The 12,000-nt window shown below is 43.0% G+C and overlaps 2 protein-coding genes across 2 annotated transcripts in view; one reads left to right on the forward strand and one right to left on the reverse strand.

Annotated features, from left to right (window-relative positions):
* Positions 1-12,000, reverse strand: part of LOC136445803 (uncharacterized) — a 38,374-nt gene that overhangs the window by 8,352 nt on the left and 18,022 nt on the right. Inside the window, exons 9-15 of the mRNA XM_066443944.1 lie at positions 4,392-4,501; positions 3,539-3,689; positions 3,038-3,160; positions 2,446-2,584; positions 1,897-2,009; positions 1,121-1,267; positions 235-441 (exon numbers count right to left, since the gene is read on the reverse strand). Of these exons, the coding sequence (XP_066300041.1) occupies positions 235-441; positions 1,121-1,267; positions 1,897-2,009; positions 2,446-2,584; positions 3,038-3,160; positions 3,539-3,689; positions 4,392-4,501 (990 nt within the window). The remainder of the gene's footprint in view (positions 1-234; positions 442-1,120; positions 1,268-1,896; positions 2,010-2,445; positions 2,585-3,037; positions 3,161-3,538; positions 3,690-4,391; positions 4,502-12,000) is intronic.
* LOC136446254 (uncharacterized) lies at positions 5,723-8,878 on the forward strand. The gene is made up of 3 exons (XM_066444592.1): positions 5,723-5,832; positions 6,998-7,091; positions 7,427-8,878. Exons 2-3 carry the CDS (start codon positions 7,016-7,018, stop codon positions 8,224-8,226), a joined length of 876 nt encoding a protein of 291 aa, XP_066300689.1. The 5' UTR covers positions 5,723-5,832; positions 6,998-7,015; the 3' UTR covers positions 8,227-8,878.

A 12,000-nucleotide genomic window follows, 5' to 3' on the forward strand; every position in this document is an offset into this window, starting at 1 on the left:
TCTGCATTAGAATGTGCTGTTCAAAGTGGAAGAAACGTAGTTTTTCGTCGAGCATGTCAGTGCATGAAATTGGCCTTTTGAGCATCGATATAGTGGTCTTGTATTATGGTCGAGTGAGAAATGGTAACCTTTACTCATGCTTTATGTATGTTTAAAGATTGTATTTTGTGCAGTGCATAACATTCTAGCAAGCGTTGGTGTTGGATGGATTCATTTCTCCGTCTTATTTCGTACCTCCACCGTCCATGGGGGCCAATGTCGTTTCCTGGACATCTTCGGAGCGTCCAGAAAACAGTCCGCCCGGTAATATCTCGTTCAGGAGACCGGCAATCTCCGGTGCCAGGACTCCGGCCGGATCTTGTATGGATGCCGCTGCCGGGAAGTCATCTTCGTCCGGGACCTCCGGGATGGTCAGGTCAACATCCGTGTAAGGTGCAGCAGCTGACAACAGACGTAACAATTAACCTTTTAACTTCTAAGGTAGCCTTATGGCACCTGTTTTGTGGTGGTTATGGGGTTGGGTAGCAAGGAGAAGGTTAAAAGCCCCCATCTATTAAAGGGCCTATGTGAACATCTCGGTAGGGGCTGCAGTTTTGGGAGGGATGTAAATGCAAAATGGGGATCCCGTGTTCGAGGAGGTGCCTCTCAAGCACGTTAAAAGGAAAGGGCTAGCAACACCTCCTTGTGAAAATATACCCCGCTACTGAAACAGCAAGGAAACTTACTGCCCTATGTGATATTAGGCATTACGAGGGTCTGAACTAATAAATGTACTTTTAGCACTACAAAAGTTACTGTGACTTGTACCAAAGCAGCGATTTAACTCTGAGCATTTATCGACTTGAACTTTCCTCTGTACAATACGATGTCTCGAACTCTGTGATATCATATATCACTAACCTATTCCAGACTCCAGGGGCGGCTGGAAAGACTAGTTGGAAATTGACCAAATAAACGGATAACATGCTACAGGAGTTTATGATAGTCCACTATGGGAGTACAGCGGAAAACTGTACTCCTACATCGGACTACCTTCTCTAGCATGGTATCCGTCTATTTGGCCAATTGTTACTCTTTCCAGCCGCCCCTGGAGTCTGGTAAAGGCTAGCTAATATGTTACCTGTCTGGCAGATGAATCGGCGAGGAAGGGTGCAGTACTGATCGTTCCAGTAGGCGGCGTCCCGTTCGCTGCCGAAGTACATCTCAACACAGTCCTCATCCTCCTCCGTAGAGGCTCCCGGGTAATAGAAGTTTTGCCACGAGTCGTCTGTAGTCAAGATGGAACAAACACGTTTCGTGTAACTTCTACTTATAAATGAAAACATCAGAGTGGGAACAAATTGAACACACAAGACAGACAGACAAAGAAAGAAACAAACAAACATTAGAACATCAACCACATCAGCTTGTCTGCCTGGAGTTCCACTGTGCATTGTATTGCTGCAATCTTTGATAAAGAAAAACATTAGAACGTTCCTCGTGGAACATTCCATCTATACTAACAAAAGGAAAAACAAGTATCCTATTACACCACTCCGCCTTACATCCTGCCCCTCTGGAAAATCCGCACAACTGCGGACACAGACAAAATCACATCTGCGAAAACACGCTATATGAAACAAGCTCTAAATGGTCATCCCTAACGCCTTGACATAACTGTGTGGGTGCTGTCACGAGTCAACGCTTCTTGCCTGTTTACAGCATTGGAAAAGAGTAAAAGCAGACATCCAATTCTCCAAGGATCCCATTACACCATCTCCGCCTTTAATACAGCCTAGGCTGCCCAACTGCGGACACACACCAGGACAAACAAATAAATAAACACATTAACTGATTACAGTATCTCCGTTTTCACGGTGGTAAATTAATGAAAACATGCATGAAAAGCACACAGACCTGATAGCGTGGTGCCGTCGCCGAAGACGAAAGACCCTTCGTTTTCCCTGTCTTCCAGTCCAATCCATAAGACCCACAGGTTTCTAACCGGCGCCACCTGACTCAAGATATACCTGATAGAAACAAAACAAGTCAACTCTGAGTTGATCATGTTTTTATCTTACTCGTATTCAAGTTTAATACGCCCAATTCTTCGCATTTCGGTTTCTCTTGTTATATCATTGCACTAGTGACTAAAGTGTACTGAACTGTAGTGTCATATCTGCATATGATCATACTTGACGAGTGTCATTAGGCAGTAATTATGTGGTACACTAAAAGGAAACACATTTCCAAACCGTTTGCGGGAACGTATTATATAAAATATGAAAAACACGAAAAAGTTGGAAAAATTAATTATGAGCACCATTTCTGTATAGTCTGAATCGAATATGAATTGTTTAGTTTTCGTTCACAAACAGCCCGGCCGGGCCAATGGTGGGGAATTGTGACCACAGCATAACCCGATATTTGAATCATATTATTGCCAGTGCTAGTATAACAACCTACTCGTGTGTTGCCTGGTCCTTGATAGCGGCCAGGTGTGCCCCGTCGCTCAAGCATTCCTCCTCCGCCCCGGCGTAGTCCGCAGGCAGCCTGGACACCTTGAAGCAGGAATCCCCGAAACGTCCATAGCTGAACGGGCAGCCTTCAGCGAAACAATACTCACGATCAGTTGGAGATTAAAGCCCGATTTACACGCGTTTTTGAGTCGACTTCGAGTGTGCAAGGATAACCCTATAGCTAGCTAGGCTACTCAAGTAGCGTTTTCTAGTAGGAAAACTCCACTTGAGCAGCCCAAAGCTCCTCACACACAGCCCCGAGTCGACTTGTGTGTAAATTGGGCCTCTACTGAAATACAATAGAAGTAAAAGTAAATCAATAAATTCTCGGTGATGCCTTTGGCGTTCGTCAGGACGAATGACCCATCGCTTGGTCCTAGTATTCAGGTGCCGCAATGAGCACGTGACTCTTACAGCCTGACAGGTAGCCTGATTGAATCGCGCTATTTGGGCCGAGAAGGAGGGACCATAAAAGCCCTGGACAGCGGAGTTTGCGTCACACAGACTACTTGACGGGTAAGGACTATCGTATCACTTACGGCATTCCTCGGGCGACTCGTCGGAGCCGTCCTGGCAGTCCGGCTCGCCGTCACAGCGCCACTCCCCGGGTATACACGTCAGTTCGGCACAGCGGAACTCGGTCTCCGTGCACACGTCCGACACTGCAGGGGAAAGTAGTGGGAGAAGCTTACAGTGAGTCTATTCTCCAAGCAGAGGTTGGGTTGTTCTTGACGTCTTTTAGGCGTTTTTGTCTGGCTTTCGACCGGTGGCGTGACAAAATAGAAAGTCCAACAAAAAAGCCTAAAAAGACGTCAAAAGACACAAGCAAGCCGAATCCCAACCTCTGCTTGGAGAGTAACAGTGATCAGAGTCACGCTCATCGTCGTACGATCTTGATGTAGAATTTTCAAGTAAGCTGGAACAAAACCAACGATCAACAAGGATCTAAGACATCATTTTCCTTAGCAAGACAGCAATGCACCGTCTTGTGCAGGAAGGACTTAAACTAAGTTTAACTTGTAACAAACAAGCAAACGCACCTCTGTCCGTCTCCGCTATCCACGTTAAGGTAGGGTTAGTTCTCCAGCCCTCCTCCTGATCGGTCCTCCTCACCGCCGCCACGAACTTACCCGGGGTCAGCTCGTCCACGTGGACCGAGAACCGCTCAACTTGACCTTCCTCCTTATTCACCTTCAAGAAGAGATGTGAACAGATATAGATCAGTTTATGTTACAAATAATGGACTTAATGTTGTACATGTATTTCTCGGATCTTGAATGTAGCAGAATTTTAAAAAAGCTAATACCGTTTAGTTCGCGTGATAAGTGCAATAGTTTCGTAAGAATGTGCGTAGGATGGCGATGTAACAATGGGCGCAATTCAGCCTACATGTAGTTCTGCCATGTCTGTTGAATGATAAACCTTTTTTGATTGATTAAGTTGATATACAAGTTAACTTCATGTAGATAACCCAATGTTGCCGCGACTTTTGATAATACAAAGACTTTATTTGCAAATATATGCCCGAAAGCTAATTGTAATTAAGGGAAAACACAAATACGTAAGGCTACTAAAAGGGTGAAAAAGGTCTTGTCTATAGCTCTATCTGACGTATCTACGTGCATTACTGGGGTGCCAACTTCTTCTTTGGAGGCAGTGGCAAATGAAAAGTCTCACGTTTTGAAATGATATGCGATTCTAGTAGAAACATGGGTTTTTTAACGGCTTCTAGATGGTGGACGCTTAGGAAGATTGTGGTAACTTTAAACTTAATAAGTTTATCTTATAAAAACATGTTAACGCAACCCGACATGTGATGTGCGTGCTATCAATTTGTAACAAACGATATTGAAAAATCAGACTAACAAATGTAGATTGTTAGACCGAAATCACCTTTGCCTTGAGCTTCGGAACCGCCGAGAAGAAAGGTCCCGGGAAAGACACGCTCACCATCCGAACCGGCTCGTCGGAAGATCCGATGTTTACCGAACCCTTCCGGAAATCTGCAACGATATAAAGAAAATTAAGAAAATTAATTTCAGTCGTTTAGTTACTTTAAATGAGACGTCATCAGACTGAAGGGACAAGAACTTGTTACCTTTATGATTTTTATAGTTCGGAATTCCTAAAGCATTACTGACACATTTTGTATACGCGGTGATAGCTTTTAAAAATGTATGATTAAATGTATGATTAAATGTATGATTAAATGTATGATTAAATGTATGATTAAATGCCTTTTTTTTTAATGTATGATTAAATGTATGATTAAAAGTATGATTAAATGTATGATTAAATGTATGATTAAATGTATGATTAAATGTATGATTAAATGCCTTTTGGTCTCGGTTCGGAGTTTTTTTTTTGAATTCGGGGCCGACCTGACTCGTTCCCTTAAAGGCAATAGCGCTTTTTCAAACATCCCTTTTCGGCCGATTCAATGTTTCTGATGGATGGGGGTGACTTATCTTCGAACGACAGACGAATTTGATATTTTCTGTGGAAACGTCATTTTTAGTGAGAACCGTCACTAAAAGCAATTTTCATCCCCAAAACTGCTATTTTTAGGGCATTCTTCCAAGGCCGCTTGAAGGAAAATAAAAGTTTTCCTAGGATAATGACTGATATGGAAATAAAGGTCATCATTCTGTCTGTGCAATTAGGAAAAATGAAAAAAATCGTGAGGATACGTTTTCCGCAATCCCCGATGGTGCGAAACCATGCAAAACGCACATAGAACGCACGATTCGGGTAATCAGGCGACAAAGCCGCGTTACCGTCTTCGCGCACTAATACCAGGAAGTACCCGCGGACGACCAAAACTCGGAAACCGTAAAACGCTACGAAGATCGAGTTTTTCAGGAAATACAAAAGATAACGCACTGCTATAGCGATAACCGAAAAATCGGGAGCCAAAACTAATGAGAAAACCTAGGATTTGCGTCTTATCTTCACGAACTCTTTCGAACCGGAACCTTTTGTTTTTGCGCTCTCTCAGTCTCTGTACACCCGCAAGCAGTGAAGGTCGTTCACCTTTGACTCCTTTAGAGCAATCCACTTGTTCTAAGGGTAATATTGATTTTTTTCTAAACTGAGTGGTCAAAAGATACTCATAGTTTTGCTAACAAAATACATAAAAGTAAACGACCTTTTCTGTTACCTTTGTTTTTCATTGTGCACTAAACATTATATGGTGTTCTTGTCTGAAGTCAAAAGATGGCACCCCCATAAGAATGGCATGAGCGGTTCCAAAGGTCAGAAATACGCCGGATGCCGGTTTTGACGCGGTAGTAAGCGCTTGGTGATCTCGACAGACGGCAGGTAACGCATAGCGGTACGTACACGTTCATTTTTCCCGATTTGACAGTACTCTTCTGTTACACGCTAAATGTTGGTGCTTTTTCAGGCCCGCTAAACAAGACCTGCGCGTTTGTGTTGACTGTAAAGACACTGATGGGTGATGGGTGTGCTATGGTGCAACCAAGAAGGTTTTATTCATAAGTTCGTAACTGTTGTGTTACAAACGTACAATGTACATGTACAATGCCATTTACAGTACTCAACAGTACTTAACGTAAAGCCAACTGATGAGACTTGTCCATGTTGGCTAGTATGATAGCGCTCGTGATCATGACATGCACCCCAGGTCATCAGAATGACCTCTCGGTCAAATAAGTTACGTAACATCGGACGGTTGTGGCGTGACCGGAGGACGATTGACCTTTCGGTCAAATACCTCACGCAATATCGTACCACTGCAATAAATCTGAAGGGCGATTCCATTAAGACATTTGGGAAGGGGTTGGCTTAGTTTCCACGTGATGGAAGGGGGTGTCGAATAAGTATGGAACGCAAACCAAATTAAGGGATATTATAGATAAAATCAATGATGATTTTAGTTGGACTGAGAAAGAGTGGAAACGAAATTATAGGGTTGAGAAATTCGAAGAAAAAGAGGATTCTGCTTAACTCGTGTAGCCTGAGTACCATCCTCCGTAGTGACCGCTGGCTCAAAAAAAATCGTTTGCCGTGGTTAGCAAGCGATTTTTTTTTAGCCAGTATTCACTACGGAGGATGGTACTCAGGCTACAACTCGTGATGTCGGTGTTTGAATTTGATAACATACAATCAACCCTTTATGTGTCTAAAACTCCTTCTTTGCGAATCATATTGAAACATTATCGGTTCAATGAACTGGCGGATACAAGCTCAAGATTTCTGGGGTCAATGACCTCACGGGTACAAGCCCAAACATCCTGGGCCAATGACGTCAGGGGTGCAATTACAACCACTTTGGTGTTGATACTACTTTATCTATACTGTACTTAAAATACGTCCCCATAACCCCTTCAACGGTTTATCTCTGCTACACTTTGCAATATCGTCCAGAATCCGCCCTTGCTTACATCAGAACATGACAGTAACGTTTCTGATAACTATTGCTATGGGTGAGATGATTATGATAAGATAAATCTAATTCTGTGTGTCTATACATGTAGGAGGATTTCGTGATCATAATGACGTCAGCTGTAGAAGACATGGCTGTGAAAGCTACCAAGGGCAGGATCTATCCATGGGATTTCGACAGGAAGGGTAAGTCACGTCCGAACAGATCTCTTTTCTTTTGGGGGGAAGGGGTGCATTCAGTTTTGATATTTAGCTGTGATGTTGCCATGGGAAGCCAAAGACCTGGAAACTAGCCTTCATCATCTTTCAAACACAACTATTTTTTGACAGTTTCTATGACCTACTAGTCGTTCGTTTGTTTGCTTGTTTGTTTGTTTGTTGTTTTATTTTTGGTACCTTTGAAGCGAAGAGAAACACTTAAAAAAGAAGAAAATAGAAAAAGATATTATTTTCTTTCGTTGATCAAAGTCAAAGTCAAAATTTATTGCACAACAATTGTTAATTCTTGTTTTGCCTGATAGGAAAGCTACCGGTCTGGACTCTGCTGAACCGGATGGAATATCTCGGCTCATCCCAGCGGTTGTTCTTTAAGGCTGACAACGACATCAAAGACATCAAACAAGCTATAGCCTCCTTGAAACAAGCGATGGCCTACGAGTTGCGCTTTGTCCGTTGCCAAAGTGTTCAGTTCAGTCCCGACTTTTCTGAACTGATGGCGTTTCCAGGTAGAGCTATCCGTGTCGAAGCCAAGGTGATCTTCGTCGGGAAAACATCATGGGTGTATGAGACAAAAATTCTGGATCAAACGACCGAAAAGGAACTAGCCACTCGGCATGTTCAGACGGTCAACATCGATAAGAAGACACGCAGGCCAAAGCCGCTTCCTGATTGGGTAACGGAGCGCTACTCGCACCTGACGTCACAGCCACGCCCAGCAACGGTTCAACCCTTCGACCTGTCCGATGCCGAACCAGCGTTCGTCTATCCCGTGACGGTTGCCCCTAGCGACATCGATGCGAACATGCACACGAATCAGTCTCAGTACGCTCGCTACTGTTTCAACTGCGCTGCAACGGGGGCAAAGAACGGGGCATATTCCATCATCAGTGGAGACCTCCTGGACTATGACGTCATAAGTGTCGACCTGCTGTACCAGAAGGAGTCGCGAGAGGGCGACTCACTGCGCGTGGAATCCTGGGAAGACACCAAGGAACCGGATACTCTCAAGTTTCAAGTCAAGAGAGGGGAGGACAACATACTGCAGTGTAAAATGCGCTTTCGTATACCCAGTGTACCTGACATCGAGAAGGCAAAGCTTTGAACACATTGAATGCCATTTTAAAATCCTTTAGCTGCCAGTCCCAGTTTTATCAGGGATACAGAAACATGCCTTATGTGCTGCACCCGGTTATAACCGGGATAGGGTATTTCCCAGAAGAAGTCAGCTTTGCGTGCGTGTAGCGTTCGAAGCCTGGAAGTTAGGGAAGTTAGGGCCGCCGGGTGTTTCACTGGTTTCGAGAGGGAGGTCAGGGGTCAAACAATTTTGATTTTTACTTGGCTGAAAACCTGGCAGCTTAAGGGTTAAGTGAAGTCCATGTTTCGAAATACTTTATCAGGACATATATCAACGTTATTAGAAATTATAACCGAAAAAGATAGCAAAGTTTGGCAACAAGTGAATTATATTACCATGATAATATACTCTTCATGTTGTTCTAATAATTTTGATGTCATAAAATCTTAATTCTTTGACCAATATGATTTTGTGATTTTGTATTTCCCACATAGTAAAAGAGCACTACCATAGAATCTAACTATTTTTGAAATTCTTTGTTTTTTAAACCTCATTATGGTTTTACTCAATTTTGTGTAATTTCAATTGTTTTGTAAAAATTCGTCCAAATGTAAGCATTATATGTTATGCTGTTTAATAAAGCACTCAGACATTGGGATAGTATGTAAGCGGATTTTGACTCGGTGTACGAAGTCTATGTTTTGGTGTTTCTGTCAATTAATGTTGGCGTGTGCCCGTAGTTATTTAAATCCACTGCCAGCAGATTGTAAAATGGACCTTATATAATCTCCTTGCTTGCGATGAAGTTTTATATCTTACTTTTCCTTGGACAGGGACGTCGACCAAAACGTCCGTAACCCCCCCCCCCCCCCCCCCCATGTTACAGTGGTGCCTTCCGTATCCCTTGAACTTTGCCCTTGTACTTGAGGTCATTTGTTCCGGACTAACGCTGGGTTACACACGAGCACCTGTTGCACCGTCGCCTGTACTTTCTGCAATACGTGCCAGGTATGGACTCACTCAGTTCTCTTTTTAGATACATAGTAAAAAAAAAAACATATTCCTAATCCGGACAGATTTGTTGATGACGCCAGAAGATAACGCCGAATGTTGAAGCGTCGAGCGTAATTTTCGCCTGAAAATCTGCCCTGGTTTCGACAACCTTCGAACATTGGCCGATCCCTGAAAAAACTCGCACTGTGACAGAAAGAACACTGGCCGAATAGTGCTGACTAAAACGTTCTATAGAGTTAGCAGACTGATCGAGTGAGCTGTTTTCCTACTGTGTGACGCTATGTTTGATACGGAAGGAAACTTAGACATTAAGAGACGCTACACGTTACTGATTATAGCCATTGAATTTGCGATACCTTGTTGGAAGGGCGAGGAGGGGGTCAAAGTACACTAGGTCACCCTAGCACATCATACTCTCCAAGCAGAGGTGTTCCGGCTGGTTTTGACGTGTTTTAGGCCGTTTTGTTGGTGCACAAAAAAGTTGAAAGCCCGACAAAAACGCATGTAAATCCAGTAAACCCTTGCACAAAGGCAAACACACACATTTTAATCTACTTATGTCATGCCCCGACACCATATCTAAGTAATTAGGCCAATACATATGTACCGGGGTATACCGCTTTACAAAAGAGAGAATGTATTGTAACAGACCGAAACGTTTAACGCATATCATATCAGTACGCCATTTACGTTCATATTCTTGTAGTTATAGTTTTCAGAATAAAATAGAATAGACGAGTTTAGTACTCATTGGTTTGATTACCTTGTTATTGTTGCCATACATTGTGCCATGTACAATTGTCGATCAATAAAGTTCATTCATTCATTCATTCATAAACCGTTAAGCAACATAATTTAAAACACGTTGTCACTACTCTTTTGTTTGTGGATTAAAGAATCGCCCGGATCGAAGATGGAGGGAACGTCAAGCAATTACGACAAGGTGGTGGTACAGCACAAGTTTAACCCGTGGGACTTTGACAGAACAGGTACGCTTACTGGACGATTACAAATCCATCTCAAAAGGGTCTGTATGCGGGGGCACTACTCAATTCCTGGATTATAAATGGTTCATTTATCTGTCTATCTGCGATTAATCCTTACAAATGTAGTTGAATTCGTACTCAGAAAGATGTGGTCTTTCCTAAAATAACACTCTTTTCTGGTCTTGTGTATGGCTTCAATCATAATCATGCCTTGATTTAGCATGAAAGTTCATCTGTGTTGGTAGAATTCATTATTAACTAAGATTAAACTTTTCATCCAACACTGTTAAGAAATAGGGACTTACCCAAATTTTTGGTTGACGGACCCGTCTCTGCGTCTACATCAGAGCGCACAGACCTACCTTGAACAGAGACGGGGGGCGACACAAGTTATCTGGCACGTATGACCGGCTACTGTGGTCACGTGTCTCTGACGTCACGTTCCAGGAGTAGACGGGTCCATTTCGTGAAAATTTGGGAAAGTCCCAATTTCTTTACAATGTTGGATGAACAGTTTAATCTTAGTTAATCATACTTTGATTTGTTGATGAAAGTTAGACATCCAGATAGTAAGATACGCCAAAAATAATTACTCAAGCAACTGGATAAAATTTTGAAACACTCAGACGTTTCAGACAGCATCCACTGTCTTTCGTCAGTAGTGACTAACGATAGGACTGAGAACACCAGGTTTTATACCAAAGCTCTGAATAGGTATGTTAATGGGGTTAAGACAATTTAGGATGTCTAGAAGTAGTCTTTAAAAGAAGATTAATTCAAGACAAAGTTTTGTGCCAATAGTTCAATTAGCTAACTGTTGATTTTAGTACAGTAACCCTTTGATTTGATTTGCACCACAGGAATAGTGCCGATGTGGACATTGGCATCTCACGTTGCGGGCCTATCCCACCAGGCGAGACGTGGCACTTTCTTCAAGTCTTCTCTACCAAGCCATCTTTCCACTACGGTTATTTTTCGTTCCCAAACCTGGGAATTATACCCATGTTTCTATAAAAGCTTTGGAGCAGAGAGTATTCTAACGGTGACGATGAAAATGGTGCATGTCGGCAAAACATCTTATTCTGTTGTAACCGAGGTCTCTGACACCTCCACAACTGAGGTCTTGGTTAAGAACGTCGCTCAATATGTTAACTTTGACATGGACTCACGTAGACCCAAAACGCTTCCTGATTGGGTGAGGGAGCGTTACGCCCACCTGACGTCACGGCCACGCCCAACAACGGTCAATGTCTTTGAAATGCCGGCCTTTACTACTCCGTTCGTTCACTCAGTACGCGTTCCTCCCAGTAATATTGACTGGAACAGCCACGTCGGGCAACACTATTACTATAGCTACTGTTTCGACTGTGCTGCTTTGGGAGCACGCAATCAGATGTATTCCACTGTCAGAGGAGACATTTTCAAACACAACGTTCGGGAAATCTCCGTGCTGTACCAGAGAGAAGCGCTAGAGGGCGACCTACTTTCAGTAGAATCGTGGGAAGACGAAGGGAATCCTGGGACTTTGAAGTTTCAGGTTAAGAAGGGGTCTGATGGTATTGCACAGATGGTTATTGCGTTTCACACACCTTCTGAGTCAAAGCTGTAGACGCACTCGACTAGTGTATGAATCACTAACTTCAACTGACGGCGTATCAATTTCTATATCCTGTATACTAGTATCATAATCAAGGGGCTGTTTAAAGCCATTAGAAATATAAACTTTTCCGTGTTGCTTTAATGTTACCTGGTACGATGGCGTATCTGGCGTATAAGCCCGTATATCTTTACCTGGTACGAT

This window comes from Branchiostoma lanceolatum, chromosome 12, assembly GCF_035083965.1.
Source record: "Branchiostoma lanceolatum isolate klBraLanc5 chromosome 12, klBraLanc5.hap2, whole genome shotgun sequence".
NCBI classification, from domain to species: domain Eukaryota; kingdom Metazoa; phylum Chordata; class Leptocardii; order Amphioxiformes; family Branchiostomatidae; genus Branchiostoma; species Branchiostoma lanceolatum.

Bases quoted from the DNA above. Each gene is read 5' to 3' on its own strand.
- LOC136446254 (XM_066444592.1), top strand. From the start codon at position 7,016: ATGACGTCAGCTGTAGAAGACATGGCTGTGAAAGCTACCAAGGGCAGG. The intron at 7,092-7,426 runs GTAAGTCACGTC...TTTGCCTGATAG, and splicing joins ATGGGATTTCGACAGGAAGG to GAAAGCTACCGGTCTGGACT.